Genomic DNA, 17,669 nt, shown 5'->3' on the forward strand with positions numbered 1-17,669 from the left:
AAGCAGTGGTATCAACGCAGAGTACTGTGCATACGCCGGCTGCCCCGTATTATTTTATTTCTTCGCCAATCCCGTTCCATTCCCTTTAAACCTTCGACGTTCGAATTACGTGGCATGTCTGAGAGCAAATATAAAAATATGATGGGCAATATTGTCGAATCTCTGCATCCTCTTTCTCTTTAAGAAAATTTTTAAACAGTTTGCTTGTGAGAGAGTTTTATCAAGGTACTGACAGATCGATATGTTAATTGAAAATTTACACAAATCGTATTTCTTATACATCTAAGAATAATTTTATATATATATATATATATATATATATATATATATATACGAAATATATATTTTTTTTATTTTTTAAGAGTACCTACATTAATTAGTCTTTAAAGGCTTTTAAGAGGCTCGAATGCTTTCAAGAATCTTAAACAATGATCGTTGCCGAGAAAGGAAAATTTAGAAAAGCCTCCTTTATATTCTCTTTAGAGAATACAACTCGTTTTTTTCTTTAACAAAAAAAAATGTACCATTAAAATATATAAACACTCTTCTCTTATAAATACTTGAAATATTTCAAAAATAATATTTTTTTAAAGAGATAGTGTGTATTATCTCACGCGACATTATATTTACGATCGGCATTGCAACTTGAATAATTAGAAAATGAACATTTCGTTATCACTGTTGCGGTATTTCGTTGAGATTGAATTCGCGAAGGATACAGGATCGGCTATTGGGGGCTCTCGATTTAATAGCCTACCACGTGTCCCGACGAACCTCGGCCTCATCGCTCGCTCGGCTTTATTCGCGAGTGGCCGTTTAAGCGGCTAACTGTATAAAAGCAGTGGTATCAACGCAGAGTACTATAAGGAAGAAAGAGAGAAGGAGAAGAAGGAAAGGAAAAAAACCTATTACCATCAACGTGGCCGCCGCCGCCGCCGCCGCCGCCGCCGCCGCCGCCACCGCCGCCGCGTGGAAACCTGTCCCTAATTGATAGGAAATTCCTGCGCGCGAGTACCTGCGAGATTTTTCAGCGCTCCTAACAGGTTGGAACTGGATACTTTGCGACGATTTGTAATCCGCGCGTCTCGTTCGCGGCCAGGACCGTCATTCATTCTATCATGTGACGGGCCCATCTAACGAAAACGAATCAAACTTTTTCTCGAACGCGAAAAAGAAAAGAAGAAAAAAAAAAGTAGAAAATATTCAACCGCGGACTTTAGATATAAGTTACTTAAATTCATCTCGGCAACTAATTTCAATTAAATTCGCCGGGTAATCGCCGAGAATCCACGGGCGGATTAATTATTCCATTTCTCATTTCTTTCAGATAACTCGCTCGCTCTCTCGCAGGACACAGGACGAGTAATATACGAGAGAAATTGATGCAATCGTTAACGTATTAAAGCGCCGACGCCGCGGTAGCCTCAATTTTACGATACGCACTTTACAAATTAATCGGCCGCTAATCTAATTGGCCTTTAATTGGTCCCGTGTAAATTATAAATAAATGTCCTGTACGCATTAGGCAATGGAAATAAACGTAACGTATCTCTGCGAATCGACGCAGCTGGGGGGAGGGGGGAGGGCCCGCGCGGCGGAATTTCGCAAAAGTCCTCGTAAAAACGTGGCTTTTGATAATTTGCCGCATTCACTCGGCCTTTTTATTATTATTATTATTATTATTATTATTATTATTATTATTATTATTAAATGCGCGATCCGCGAGATTTATGACGCCAATTAGCCGTGCCTCGCGCATAATGAATTTACATTAATGCGCGCCACGGTGAATTAATCACGCGCCGCGCGAAATACGCTTCGGATCGGAGAGGTCTCGCATTAATGCGATTTGCCCGGGATTTTTTCTCGATGAAAGAAAAGTAAGCTGTGAATTATAAACGAACGGGAGAACTAAAATTCTCGAATAAACCCCTCGACCAGCGTTTTAATATTTTCATGGAGAAAATAACGCGATACGAAAAAATATTTTACGTTAAGGAAAAGAAAAAGAAAATGTTTGACGTTACTCTACGTATTTATGATGGATAGAAATTGCGTAAAACGCAATGTCCGCTAAAGGATTAAAGATTCATATCAAATGAAGCGAGAACGGTATAATCCTGTCGGGGTGAAGCAACGGTAAACTATTTTTTTTTTTTTTTTTTTTTTTTTTTTTTTTCGGAGAGCGCGGCGCAAGCGTACGTACACGTGAGTCTTTACGAGTGTCGCCGATGACGTCTATACCAATTTGCCGTCGCTTCATGACGCGGGAGCGTCGTCACATTCGGCACGTTCGCGCGAGAAATATGACTAGCGTCGTTTCCCCAAAAGTGGATTGAACGAGAGGGAGCAATTTCGTGCCCGGCGGCGTCTTTTTTTACAGGCGGTTCATGAAAAGCTGAGCGATATCAACTGCCGACCACGAGCGCGAAATCGTCGCGTCGCGTCGCAGCGCGGTGAGCGACTGCGAAATTGAGACGGGATCCTGCACTTTTTCTATGTATAGAGTACGCGGATGATAGCGAGAATTGCGGAGATAAATAAAAAAATTGTCGACTTGAGAACTTGGAAAAAAAATTACGAGATACTTAAGATGAATAAAGATGCCGAAAAAAAAAAAACATAATTCCAAAAGTCGCTTTCTCTCTCTCTCTCTCAGAAAGATACTCTCGAATCTAACTCAAACACATGGACAGATGGACGGAAACTTTCGGCCTCGCGCGGCCATTTCTCGGAAATAGAACGCGCTTAGCAGGTCTGCGTATACCCCCCTCGGCTCTCTTGCCGATAACGCAATAACGTACAGTCGGAAAGTTGCCGGACACACTCACGCGAATAAAAGTATATTAAAGCCGACGACCGATATTCTTTACGATTAATCAAAGAAACGCGAAAAATATTTGAAATATTTCTATATGTAAACATTCTCGTTCTATCTGAGTTTCATCCAGATAATAATATGTTTTTAAAATGTGCTATGGTTGAGAGATTTTATATTAAATGTTTAAAGTTACAAAAATACTATACACGGTGTAAAAAAAAAAACCATTCGGTCACGCGCCACGAGTTTCCACGCGCGATCTGAAATATATCAAACAATCGTAGAAAAAAAAAAAAAAACAACAACGATCGCGCGAACGAGGATCGGATAAAAAAGCGCAACGGGCGAAAATCCCAGACTCCCGGAGTCGAAGCGAAAGTCGCTACGCGCGCTCGTAACGAAGGTTGCGCGGTGTCATTCATCGCGGCTTTTCCGGCTGTTTATCGCGATAGTCTGGCGAACGGGAAGCAGCACAATGGCGTACACGAATGGAACAAAGAGCCCCGACGCGGCGTGGCGTGGCGTGGCGGGACGGGGGCCAGGTATCGCCCAGGCGTCGCACCCGCTTGTATCGCCGCTCGTAACGTCGTTCGCGGGCGTCGGGAGCGGAGTGATAAAGAGATAGGCGCCGCGCGCGCGCGCGGGACGTGCAAGGGCATAGAAGGGTTCGACGATGAGCTCGCGAAACACAAAACGACCGCGTGAGTCGCGGTTATAGTCCGATAGATTCGAAAAACGCGGCTGTTTCGGCTCTCGTAATCGCGCGCCGCAAACGAGTTCCCGGACTCCTCTCCCTCCGACAGAGGAAGGGACTCGGCGAGAAAACAAAAACGAACGAGTGGATCGCGTGCGGTAACAATGACGAGCTATGCTGAATCCACGTCTTTCGACGCTAAATCGACTAGATTCGAGAATAGCTTGGAACGGATAAAAAAAAAAATGCAAATTGTGTACGTAATATATTAATTAAATAAAAAATAAAAATGTAATCTTTTTCTTATTAAAGTACTGTTGTGTATAGCACCATTTACAAAGCGGGCATTCATCGGTTACAAGAGAGATCGATGAGAGAAAGATACTTAATCGAGTACGTTCAAACACCCGCTGTATAAACAAGCGTAACTTATATAAGGCCTCATTAAATAAAGCGCTTCTTAGAAGCGCTTCAACTTTATATTACGCAGAAATCTTTCAAGACGTCGTACGGTTAACCGGGTTATCTCTGCCAACGTTAATTTGATCGAATTGTATTTCTTGTCGATTTCTTTTTTTCTTTACAATTTTTGTATGTATTACGGAACGCGTGAAAGAGTTACAGCGCGGACAGAGATACGTGTAATAAAACGCCAACTTTTGTACGGCAGCCATCGCGATGGTGAACACCGATGAATGCGAACACGACCGCTTGTATATACAGCGAAACTACGTTATTGTTTCGCAAAACCGAGGTTTGCGCGATTGATCCGCGAGTCGAGATAACTGACGTTCCTATAGGACCGGTTTCTGCTACACCGATATATCGTCGGTGTGAATACGTTATCATTACTCGTAGAGGTATTAATGATCCTAATAGAGAGGCCAGATATAATCCAGTAATCTTCCATCATATACTATTTTTTTTTTTTTTTTCAATTTCGCATAGTCCGAACTAACGAGCGATTAATTTACGAGATATAAGAATGTTCGCGTCATGTTCGGAGCACGTTTATCTCATCGGAAATATGATCGCGGATCCATTCTTGTCTTTTTTCGTGTGAAAAATGAAAAAGTGATAAATGTAAAGAACAAGATCGCGCCCAACAAGTTTTTCATCGGGCGATCATACGGCAAGGCCAGCTACCGTGACGAGCAACGGCGTAATAAATAAGACTAGCATAAATCTCGTAATTGGTCACCGGTTCGACTTAATAGCTTCTCACGGTATAGTGGAAAATTATTATTTATCACATGATTCTTTAAAATTGATGGCGAGAAAAGCTTAATCGATGAAAAAGAACGAATGCGTAAAATAATAAATTTCAATTTCTCTCGCTTATATTCCTTTCTCGTTGCCTCTCGCGATTAGATTTATGGTACACATTAAGGGATTAAGTTCCGTCGAATTCGAATACTCGCGCAACAGCATGCTTTCGCACAAGCACGACGCGTCTCGTTAAATCAATTCGCTAAAGTCTAAATATTCCGGATGCTTTCCTTTAACGGCGACAACCGCAAATGTGGAATCGTCGCGACGGGAGAGAATAGGAATCGGTCGCGAACCGCTATGGCTAGATATTTCCGGAATTTGCAGATAATCGCCACAATTGTGGCCTCCGATTGCCGCAAACCTCGCTTAGCATCGATGTATCTCTAGGATACACGCGAGATACACGTCATCTCGCGTAAGGCTACGCGGTTACGTGTCTTCTAATCACGTGGTACGCGTGTCTTATTTATCCGATTATTCGGTTCTTACCCTCGAAACGGGAAGAGAAAACTCGAACGTTAGCGCTCGAGATATAATGTAGAGACACGCGCCCGCGCGAAAGAAAGTATGGACCATGGAGAAATAGGAGCACTTATGTTCGCAGGATTTATTTCGGGTTAAACTTGAAAGACCGATCCTGTCCAGTTTATATTATGGAGCCGCGATATGGCCGGAGCGGGAAATATTGGCCGTGAAAAATTTACAGCTCGCTGTCTCGGCCTCGCGCACAAAATTTATATCCCGTTCATTTATATCGTCGTCTCAAACTATACGCGACTCCCCCCCCCCCCCCCCCGTTCGAGGATAATTATCATTCTCTCGACTTTCTCTTTCGAGGAAGCTTTTTTACCCGTGTTTCGGATATGCGATATTTCCGATCTATCGTCGGTTAATTTTTCACACGGTGTAGGTAGTTGGAAATGAGCTCTTTAATCTTAAGCGATCGATGAAAGAAGAAAATCACGTTTGGCGCGATCGAAAATGTACGGAGGGAGAGAGAGGCGAGGAGAGGGGAGGGGAGGGGAGCAGGGGGCAATCCTATTATAAGTCGGCCTCTATTACAAGCCTTTCCGAAACAGTGGCGTACCGTGAGGAATGGATCGTACGTGTACAACCATATCGCGGTCTGGGAGGAACCGTTGTATCGATCGGCGGGCGATCGTGAAAAATCGAGTTTACGATAATAAACGCGGTTTACGGCAGCGATTGCTCCGCGATTTGTCCGTAACGGTGCGGGATCGATGCGCAACAATTTTCGGACAATATACAAAATGCGAAAGGATATGCGAGAGAAGTACGAGAGAAAGTGAAGTGTAATACATATTCCGATCAGCTGTTATTCATTTTTAATTCGAATATACAATATTTCCCGATACTTCCCGAATACGTTCGTTCCTCCATTTATTTATTGTCAGAAGTTTATAAATTTTTCCCAACCAGGCTCTCTCGCGCGTGCGCGTGCGCGCGCGCGAGCTCATCCACGTGTACATGAATTTTGAAGTAATTCTAGTTCTTACTCAGGGTTGTAATTCCTGTAGTAGATTTAATTAAGATAATGAGCTCGTCGTGTACCGTATAAAATCTCGTAAAGCAAAAGTCCTTATTAAAGAGTGCCGGTGGAATAGCTCTGTGTTCGATGTCGGGAATAATTGAGGTCTAGTCGTCGCGAAAATGAACTCTCGTAAAAGGGACATTCTAGTTTGCGCGAAATATGATAGCGTACATAATTAGCACATCGCGCCTTCGAGAATTTTCATTTAGAAATCTAATTTCACGTATCGCAAGCCACGACATTTCATCCATATAAATTCCTCTCGCTTTCCTGTCTTTCTTTACGACTGATAACTAGACGCGTTTAGAGAACGCACGATCGTACGGATCCACCAACGTTGGCGCGGCGTTGACAGATAATAAGTTTGCTAATTAATGGCAAATGCGAGTACCGCGAGTAATTATAAATTGATTTAGTCGCCGGGACAATATTTCAAACGTGTAATTTGTAATTAATTTCTATATGACTCGTGATTTAAATTTATAATCCCATTGATTGTAGCGCGCCCCGGCGTTACCTATATTACCTATATTACCGTCCTAATTTCAATCGTCAGTCGCATCAACACACCATTCGCCATCGGTACGATAAGAGCACGAGAGTGAAATGACGAATCGTGACATGAATGAGAAACATAATATCGTTTAAAAAAGAAACGGCACAAGTGTCAAATTTAAAAGAGATAATTGGGAAAAAACATTTTTTTTTTTTTTTTAATAAGAAAAGTTTTATTTAAATAAAAGTTGTTATCGCGCGATCGTCTTCGATAGTAATAACGATTATCAGAACTCACAGAATTGGCTATCAAATTTCCTTCATTAACATATAAATTTGCACGACGTGGCATCGGATCTTTCGCTTTCAAGCGCGACGATTTTTTTTCTACAGCAAAATCGTCGTGAAAATTATGCTCAGATGAGTATGAGCGAAGAGACGGTCGTCCCATTTTCAAAATTCGGATCGAATAATATAGGAAAAGAAATATGTTTTGTCCCAAACTATCGTATTATTAATATCGTTATAAAGCTACCTATTCGCGATTATGTGTCGTAGATTGGAGTAAATCTCGCGACTTTGAAAGCGTAAATAGCGCGAGATAATCAGGCAATTATATCGTTATCGTCGATCTCGAAAAATCACACTCTCCGCGGAACGTTTCTGCAAAAGATTTAGTAGACGATAAAGAAAGGAGGATAAAGCCACCCTCTTTCCGTGCTCCGACAAAAATGGCTCGTCGACCCGAGCCGGAAAGGGCCATCGTCCCGCGACGGTAGGGTAACTGCCTCTAGTACCGGCACCTAATCAAGCAATAACTATTTGTCAGTTCCCCGGGCAACCTAAATCCAAGCTAATTCGACATCCGTGTCGGACACAGATTCGCTATCGGGTATCTCTTTCTATCTGGACGACAGCATATTCGCATTAGCCTGCCCCGCAACCCACGCTCGATCGACTCTCTCGACCACCGTCAGCAGTCTCCCCCTCCCGCCCCCTCCTCGGCCTCCTACCCTTCGCCCGCCACCATCATGATTCTCATTCACTCCGGACGTCCCTCGATCGGCCGCGCAACGTCTCTTCTCTCTCTCTCTCTCTCTCGCACTCTCGACTAAGTACGCCATATACTCGCGCGCGCGTCACACCATAGGACGAGATCTCGACACGATTAGGGCGGTACTCAATTCGACGTTTCGTCGATTCGGTCCTTTCTTTCTTCTCCGCCTTTACGCCCCGAATCCGCAACTCGAGTGAGTTTTTCCTCGATAAGCGTGGCAACCCTTCTTCTTTCCCGTTTGCGAGCGAACGGGATTTTCTGCCAACGAGCCGAACGGGAGGAAAATGGCTTTCGATTCGGGGGCCGGGTTCACTTTGTTAATGTGACAAATCGAGACGTCGACTTTCAGAGGGAGAGTCGACCTGGAGTTCGCTGCGGGGATCCACGAGATTTCCGAGGAGATTCGCGTAACGCGCACCGGTAAACGCCGAACGAGCGAGGGTGCTCGTCTCTCTCTCTTTTTTTTATTTCTTTCTTTTTTATGCTTCACGGAAATACGGATAATAGATTAGATCGATACTCGGTAGAGAAATGCGGTCGAGAAATGCGGACGTTTGAAAAGCGCGCGTATCCATTCTGGATACGATTAGAACGCGCGGAGACGGTTGCCAGAGAAATTTGCATTTATTTCGCGTTGACCAGACATTACGCCGTGCGTAAGTCAAATATTCCGGATGGAAATGGATCCGATAGCCAGTCCGGAGCCGGAACGAAGTACCGAAAGACGAGAGATCGTCGCGTTAGTTATTCCCGCTTGAATATTCCCGCGGAATAACATCTCGAGGGAAAGTCATCTGTCGCAAGACGTTATAGACTTTATAGACGTTCGATCAATTATTATCACAACGAAAAAGCTTCCGTGAGTTTCCACCGATATTAACAACAGTAATAATCGCAGCGATAATAAAGCTTGTTGATAAAATAATATTTAAGGATACGTCTTATTAAAAAGCACGCGATAAGATTACCAAATATCTCGCTCGAAATCTAATTCCGAGTTTGAAATTCAATTTAAGAAAAAGAAAAAGAAAAAAAAAAGGAGAAAGCACACGAGAAAAGAGCGTATCAAATATAAATTATACGAGCGCTCTCTCGCGAATATATAAATACCGACGGGGGATACCTACGCATACACGTATACGATGGATAATCTCGGGTGGGTTCAATTAAGCCCCTATTACATTTTTACACGGGCCCGCATTAAAGCTCGCAGCTGGTCGCGAGCAAAGTCGGATATTATTTATCGGTTGACTTACGCCGAGGCTCATTTGCCCGACAAAAGGGCCCGGAGAGGCCAAGCGCGGCCCCCTCGTCATTGGCCGTACCCCGATGAGTCTCGTCGACGATTGGACGAGCGCGCTCGCTCTGTCTCACGAAACGGTTGGATACCGTCGGCGCGACGAGAGATGATAGAATATCTTATTAGTCGGACAATGGGCAATCAGAGACGCCATACAGCCTCTCTGTTAGCGGTCCAGTCCGTACGGTCTGTCTGTCTGTCTGTCTGTCTATCCGTCCGTCCGTCTGTCTGTCCGTCCGTCCTACACGCAACCCGTGGGCATCCAAGGCCGCCGGGCCTTACCGGTCTCCAAGCTCGGGCAGCTCGATTCGCGAGTACTCTCGCGTCTTCTTTACCTTCGCCAGGATGTCGCGTGTATAAATGAGGGGAAAAAAAAAAAAAAAAAAAAAAAAGTTCCAGAGAGATTACGTATCTCGAATAAGTTTCTCACGTTTTCGGGATTAGGCGAGCGGGGGAGCCACATTAAAACGTTGTATTTTTACAAACTCGCGGGAAAAAAAGGTTAGGAAGAACGATGACGTTATCTCCGTTATCGCGTCGCTTATACCAACGGTACCTCATTATTCGCGCAAAAATAGCGGATCAATTCACTCACCGAGCCGCTGCTGCAGTATCATCCATAGCTTCCAATCGTTCTGATCCATGAATGTTTTTTATCGCCGCTTCCTCGCTCGTGGAAAAAGGATGAATCCACGAAAATCACGTCGACGTTCCCTCGCTCCTATCGCTCACGGATCGTCGACGCTCTAAATGACCGTTACTTTACACGACACTCCCGATTTCAGAATCCTTTATTGCATCCGCCATGTCGGATAACGAGAATAATGATAATAAAATACACGCACGCGGATACGCGATTCTCGACGAACGGACGCACGTGCGTTTCGTCCGTTGTTTATTCGCGACTCGAAATGTCGCGATACGATTTATCTGGCACTCCCGATCGACGAGATCGACGATTTCACTCGTTCCAATTATTTCACTACACTTTGCTCCAAGAGATAGATCGATATTTATCCGTACGACGCACTTTCGATGAATGAAGTTGGTTCCAAATAGCTGCTCACGCTGCCTTCGAAATTTTCGACCGGTGGCGACGCAACGTAAAGTGCGAGAAAAACGTGCGACGACAACAATCATGGCGGACGAAAATGTTAACGGTTATCTCGATGTTGCAAATGAGATTTTTGTCTCAACTAATGCGCCGTCATTGCTCGATATTCGAAATGCTTCATTGCATCCGCCATGTCGGATAATGAAATATAACGCGGAATGCACGCGCACGTATTATAAGCGTCTCGGACCAACGAACAAAACGGAACCAAGCGATCGTCTATAAATCTATACGACGTATAGAGGCGACAGGTGGCGAGCGAGCGTTGTAATCGATATCGGCATTCGAAATTAAAATATTTCCGATTATCATTTCATATACGAAGAGTTCGCACTCTCGATGTATAAACGTTACTGAAAACACGGAACGACGAGATTTGTACTCGACACACCGATACGTGGCGCGACTCGATCGAGACTGCCGTGAAATAAGTCTTACACATAGATGTCGTCGCTCGAAATTGTTATTATTTTTGTCGAAATGTATTACCCTATGGTGCGACGTAAAAACGTACGGATACACTGTCGATAATAGTTACTCGGCGCGTTGACGCTACAAGTACCGAAAGCGTTCCATTCGGACGAAGAAAAAGGAAAAGGATGGAGATATTTAACAGATACGCTGACCTTTTCTAATAGGCGTCAATTTTTTTCCCCTCTTTGCTTTTGACGAAAAGAAAGAGAACGACGAAAAGAGAAAGCTCGTGTTGTTTATGGATTGGGGCTATTTGTCTCTCGTATTTAGAAAGAGAAATAAATATAATCGCGACGCGAAGGAGATACCGATGCGAATGTAGCGAGGAATCACGATCGATCGCTCGAATCGATACCATAGAATAGATGTATAATATATAGACTGCGCGTCTCTACATCTCCCCAAGTGTCCCGCGGTTAAAACGCGTCAAAAAATAGAAAGAGATAGCTGCCACGTACGATCGCTATCTGTCTCTGTCTAAAGACACGTGATAGGGTAAACAAGCTTTCGTTGACTGGGAAACGAAAAAGTAGACATGAAAAGACAAAGATAGAATGATGATATGCTATGTTTACGCGTATCAATCGTAATAGAGTATTAAGGAATGGGGGTCGTCAAATATTAGACAGAGATAGCATGTTTTGCCATTCTATCTCTCTCTCTCTTTGTCCCTTTATTCCCTCTACTTTTCTCTTTCCCAGTCAACGAAGGCTCGTTTACCTTTACCCAACCATTGTGCGTGTTTAGACGAAGACAAAGATTGATGCTCGTACAGCAGCTATCTCTTTCTATCTTTTAACGCGTCTGACTACGGAGATGTAGAGGCGCGCAGTGTATACGTATACGTCTGTCGATACGCTACTAAAATGCCGTATCGATCGAAGGACGATATCATCGTAGTATAAATTCGCGCGTATCGATCGTAATTTCCTCCGTTTGTAACGGTAACGGTAACGACGTAGCCGTTACTTTTTCTTTATTATCTCATATCTATTCGATAGATGTATTTTTTGCAAAATATTTCCTAGCCCTCCATCATAGGCTGTATTCCGATAGTTCACTGCCAGTACTGAAAATCTATAGTAAATTATAGATTTGACAATATTGACGATAAATATCGTAATACATTCTTAACAATGTCAATATTTCTCTTATCAATATTTAAAAACAATGTTTGACAAAAATTTTCGACAACATTGAAATTTCTAAATTACAATTTAAATTCCTATAAAGATAAGTGTATTAAAGAGTAAAGATATTAATATAAAAAATTGGTGGAATCGTTAAATAAGTTTAATAGAAAAAAAACGCTCGCTATATAAAGACTAATTTAGAGTTTCTCATTGTAACATAGATTATTTACATTTAATATTGATTATTAAATAATTTTATAATCTAATAGCTTATTTTAGCATTATACAAAAAAAAAAAAAACAACGATAAAGTAACCCTGGCTATCTTCATATCGTTGCGTCGAACAAGACTCGATGGCGATAATCAATTCATTACACTTTCGCGCTTCGTACTCATCCGAGAAGGATCTGTGAGAGAAATCGCGAGTGCGATTAAGGACATGGGATCGTCGTCGTGACGTTTAAGCTAAAGAGCTAAGGTATACGACATTCATTTGCTCAAAATATTCGAGTAAGCCATTGGGAACGTCGAATAAAATCGTCGCATTTCGCGTCATTTCGAGAATCATAATAGCAATCGTACGGATAATTAAATATCGGGAGCTCCGCCTGTGTAAAGTAAAGGGTAAATCGCTTAGCGTTAATCAATGCGTACAAATATGCGATTGTGTTTCGATTTTACAAATGCTCGAGGACGAAAGGGGAATAAATAAAAAAAAAAGGACAAAAGATTTCTTTGCTCAAAACGAACTCTTCCAAGCACTTGTAGCGCCCTCGAACGTAGATAGCCTGCGTATGTATACGCGCGTATCGTATTGCCAAATACCCATAATTCTTTTTATCTTAATTTCTCCTTAATCCGCAGTGCGTCGCGAGTGTGACTTTGGCGTGACGTTGGCAGCGCCGAAAGTAACGAACGATCGCGGCGCGTTGCGTTCTCGTATTATAAGCGTATCGCGTGAGGGAAAATAAACATCGGGAACGTCACGTAAAGCAACGAGCGATCACTCGCTTCGTTAATTCTTACGCGCGCCATAAACACGCGTATCGATAGAGTGCCCTTGTTCGAGCAAAGTATCATTTTCGGATTTCGTCGATGATCGTCGAAGAATCGGTCAAGTATCGTGCGAAGTGATGCAATTATACGGGCGATCGATTGGTGCAATGTGGGGGATCCGTCTTCGATCTTAATTCCTCACTAGTCCGCGGTGCGTCGCGAGCGTGACTAATCGCCAATGTCCGATTAACGGACGACGCCGGTTCGTCGTCGCGTAATTGTCGCGAATTGCGATTGCTCGATACATGAATAATTTAATTATATACGGGAGTGGCGTATCAAGCGACGCGAATGCGCGTTGATTAATACGAACGATCGTAATTGATCATAACGACAAGTGTAATGAGTGAAGTGCCTCGAGGAAAAGAATCATCGCATCGGGGGATAGCAACGGTGAAGAAGAGCAACGGCGAGATAACGAGCGATGGATCTTCGATCCAGGGATCTCCGGCGCATCCCCGGTGAGTAATATTATTAAAACTGTAATATCTTGATATCCGCTATTCGAAAGGATATGCGTCCGCCGTCGTAGAGATGAGATGATAAGTATCTGTCACGGCGCGAAAACTGTGATAAAGTCGCGATAATGGTAGGCCCTTCGCCAGAGTTACGAACAAACTAACCTCAAATTCGAAGTTTCGGGAACAAGCGTCCCGGTCGACTAAATCCTGCGATCTGATCTCGCGCGATCGAAAGAAGAAGAAGAAGAAAAAAAAACGCGTAACTCACGGGAAAAGCCGGGAATCCTCGTCGACGTTCAATCGCGATGTCCGTGCGCGATAAAGAGGGGTATCGGGCTATATCCTCGTATATCCGGCAATCTCTCTCTCTCTCTCTCTCTCTCTCTCTCTCTCTCTCTCTCTCTCTCTCTCTCTCTCTCCCTCCCTCTCGTCGCGAAACACGTGTGTGAATCAGCTGTTCGAGCGAAGGATCGGTCTCCGCTTCATCTTGATCGCCAATCGATCCCGGTGTGTTTTTGGGGCGCGACGAATAACGTACCGATCGTCGAGCAATCGGACGATTTACTCTCGCGCGAGTTGAGGAATCCATTGGAGTTCAGAGGGCAGCGCCCTTGCTGCGCGTTAACTCTCCCCTGCTGCGTACGGACGTGCGATGGCACGCCGGTTGACGAATGGATTCGGCGTTCCCGCCGAACGATCCTTCTCCCCTTCGCATACTTGATCCGTCAAATGCGATATAATCTACGGCACTTTTTTTCTTAACGGGAAAGAAATAGGCTATCTCTTAAATATATTGCGTTATCGTAAATAGTTAAGCCTAACATTAAAGAATTGTACTATCTGAAATATCTAATCGTATTCGAAACAAAATGTTTGACAGATTGTTCCATTTTCGAATAATATATATATATATATATATTGTTTTTTAATACGTCATAATTTAATTTTGTCTGATAAGACGATTATAAAGTCTATTGATATGGAAATAATGCATCTCCCTACATTACAACATAATAATGATAACGAACAATAATTGCCGCGAGTTTTAATGATCGATACGCGACGAAAATCACAAGTAGGATTATTTTCTCTCGACTTACCGAGCGTCAATTAGGCCAATATATTGTTGTCGACGCGCGATGGCAACTATCGCGGTGATAAACCGAACGGCGCGAGTGACACGATACGGACGTATACTCGAGAAAACGGTTTCGCTCGTCGTAAATCTGTAATAGGATGTAATACGCGGCGCGCCAACAACAATCAGAGCCTCGCGTGATACGACGCAGTATATAAAAATAATGCGCCCGCGCGATCAGGATCAAACGTACGATACGCGCGCTTCTCTTATAAGCCTTAATCGAATTAATAAATCATCTCGGCTCTCTCCGGCCACAATTCGCCGTCCGATATTTTTATTTCGCACGATTTCTCCACAGCAGAATATGCGAGGTACACGATTGACATTTAAGTATTAAAATTACATCGCTTCCCGAGAGAGAAGCTCGTCGTCTGTGTGCGACACACGCCGCAAATACAAATATCCGACGTGCGTTATATCGATTATCTCGGAATCAGCCCCGAACGCTATCTTGAAACTTTGCGAATGAATTCTTTAAGAGATTTCGCGATGTATAACTGTAAGATTTTCAATTTCCTCGTTATCCTTACGCGGTTCTTACTCCGCGACTGTATCGAATCCTCCTCTCCTCTCCTCTCCTCTCCTCTCCTCTTCCTTTTTCCCCCCCAGCTGTAGGACCGCTGCGCCAGCCCCATTCATTAACGTAACACGATTTATCAATTAGCGTTAAAGGCAACGATAGATAGTCGTACTGATATGTTGCCTCATTCCACCGCTGCGATTCTCTCCTCTTCTCCTCCTCCTTCTCCTCCTTTTCCTCCCGCATAACTATTCCTCCCCTTTTCTCACGCGTAACTTTCTTCTCTTTTCAGGAATCTGTCGTGTATTTTTTTTTTATTTATTTTGTTTTTATCACTTTTTATTTTACTTTTCCAGTATTTTTTCGTATTAGTCGTATATTTATTATTTAATATTCCTTAGTTAATTAATTCTGTTTAACTTTATTATTATTATTAAGTTGCGAGACGCGAAGGAAATTGAAATGTCACGGTGCAATGATTATAACGAATATTCAAACAATTTCTATTGATAATTCTATGTTTAAATTATTCGAGCTCGGTTTGAATTATAGTTGTTTTAAGTATCTCTCGCGGGAATGTTGATGGGAAGGGACGGTTGTTATTATATCATTTGGTAGCTGCGCAATAGCATATAGACACATAATAACATAATTAATCTTAGTGTTTGTATCATCAATTCTATATAATTTCTCTCCATCTCTCTCGACATTAATGTTAGATCAAGCTAGGGGATATCAAAATCATTAAATTCATAAAATTGTTGGGCTAAAATCATCGATAGAATTAGAAATATGAGAAAATAACACAACGGGTATTAAATGGCAAAGTAGACGACAAGGCTTGCACAAAGAAAAAAAGAAAAGATAACGGAAAATTGACGGGACGACTTAGTTAATTTATCGAAAATATTCTTTCTTGCTTTTTCAAACTCTCTCTCTCTCTCTCTCTCTCTCTCTCTCTCTCTCTATATATATATATATATATATATATATATATATATATATATATCGTGTTTAATTATATCTTTTTTTCTTTCTCACCATGTATATATCTTTTTTATATAAAACTTATATTTCTATACCCTTTCCACGTGTGTATTATATATGTTCGCGATATCTGCACCTGCCATGTTAAACTTTGGTCCCAGGCGAATCTTCTTTGTCCCTTCTCCCTTTCTTTCTCTCCCGTTAATGTATCCATCTCGTCGGCCACTTCCGGCGGATGATCGCAAGCCGCAAAGAATGCAGCCTGGGAGCTCTTGTTCATGATCCCGAACCGTCAATGCGCAGCGAGGCACGAAACTGTTATCGAAAAAGAAATTAATTTTTCGACCATCTCGCATTGTACGCTGTATTTCCTCTCGATCCCGATGGAAAAAGAAAAATCGCGGATTTATCCGTGAAACACTTCACGGTTTGAACGGTGCGAACAAAGCTATGCGTTTCGACAAGTTTTTTAACAAGAAGATAACCGGTAAAAGTAGTGCGTAGGCTATACTTTTTCTCCGTACTATAATTTTTTATTCCAGTACATTGATTTTTTTTTTCTTCTTCTTTTTACATACATTTGCGTTCACTCGCGTCTGCGTAAAGCGTGTACGCGAGAATATAAATGTTGGAGGGAACAGCGGCACGCGACGCGGAAGTCGATCCAACGCAAAAGTTTTCCTTTCCGGCCGGCGCGGAATGTTGGCCATCGGAATGTCGTTTTACCAGTACACGCTGCTGTCGCATCGCGAGGCTTCGAAAATCCCCGGGATAAAGTTAGGGCTCAAGCCGGGCAAATGCGAGTTTGAAATGTTGTCCGCCGGACGTGCGCGGGCCCCGGGCCGGGGATCCGCCTTCGGCATAATACTCTGCTTGGCCGAACAACTTTATGCGAATTTCGGGAAAAATTAAAAGAGAATTTCCACCCGTTAGGTACAGAGGACAGCCGCGACGTACGTGCGGACAATACCGAACGGGGGGAGGAGGGGAGGGGAGAGAGGGAACCGACCCTTTGTTTCGAAGCGTCGATTGCCATTTATACGCTTTTTCAGAACAATCTCGATCACGTGTCGTGTGAGAGCGCAGACCTCTATTTTACTCTATATAAAAATTGCAGAGATATTCGAATTCGCAATTGATCCGAACGATGGTCTCCTTAGTCGTTTCAATTAACTCGAGTCGTGTAATCCGCGGTGCACTCGCGGCGCGTATTCGCGCGAGCGATTCGCATTCTGCAGGAATGCGAATAGCAGGGGCGTGTCGACGATTTGCGAGAAGGATCGAAAGAACAGCGAGAGAGAGAGAGAGAGAGAGAGAGAGAGAGAGAGAGAGAGAGAGAGAGAGTCGAAGATCGCGGAGCGAGAGAAATTGGCGGGGGGGTAGAGATTCTCTTCCTGGGCCGGTACTTATAGTGCCTGGTAATGAAGGTGTTATTAAATAGATTGAGATTAATTGCGTGATTAGTGCTTTATGTGTAATTGGATAGCGAGCTGAGCGAGGAATCGCCGAGGAGGAATTAAATTGGTGTTCGTGTACGTGTTTATATCCCGAATCTCTTCTTCTTCTTCCCTTTCCTTCTTTGTCCCTTTTC

At 43.1% G+C, this 17,669-nt stretch overlaps 2 protein-coding genes across 2 annotated transcripts in view; both read right to left on the reverse strand.

Moving 5' to 3' along the window:
- LOC138936956 (uncharacterized) overlaps positions 1-11,397 on the reverse strand; it is an 86,797-nt gene extending 75,400 nt beyond the window's left edge. Inside the window, exon 1 of the mRNA XM_070302769.1 lies at positions 9,787-11,397. Within this exon, the coding sequence (XP_070158870.1) occupies positions 9,787-9,835 (49 nt within the window). The 5' untranslated portion in view covers positions 9,836-11,397. The remainder of the gene's footprint in view (positions 1-9,786) is intronic.
- Positions 11,398-16,147: 4,750 nt separating this feature from the next.
- The window catches only part of LOC138936951 (sodium-coupled monocarboxylate transporter 1), a 99,534-nt gene continuing 98,012 nt past the window's right edge, over positions 16,148-17,669 (reverse strand). Inside the window, exon 14 of the mRNA XM_070302756.1 lies at positions 16,148-16,393. The gene's annotated coding sequence lies outside the window, so the exon portion shown is untranslated. The remainder of the gene's footprint in view (positions 16,394-17,669) is intronic.

The sequence above is a fragment of the Polyergus mexicanus genome, unplaced genomic scaffold (genome assembly GCF_030449975.1).
Source record: "Polyergus mexicanus isolate NDT 795.1 unplaced genomic scaffold, iyPolMexi1.0 SCAF_10, whole genome shotgun sequence".
Taxonomy (NCBI): Eukaryota; Metazoa; Arthropoda; class Insecta; order Hymenoptera; family Formicidae; genus Polyergus; species Polyergus mexicanus.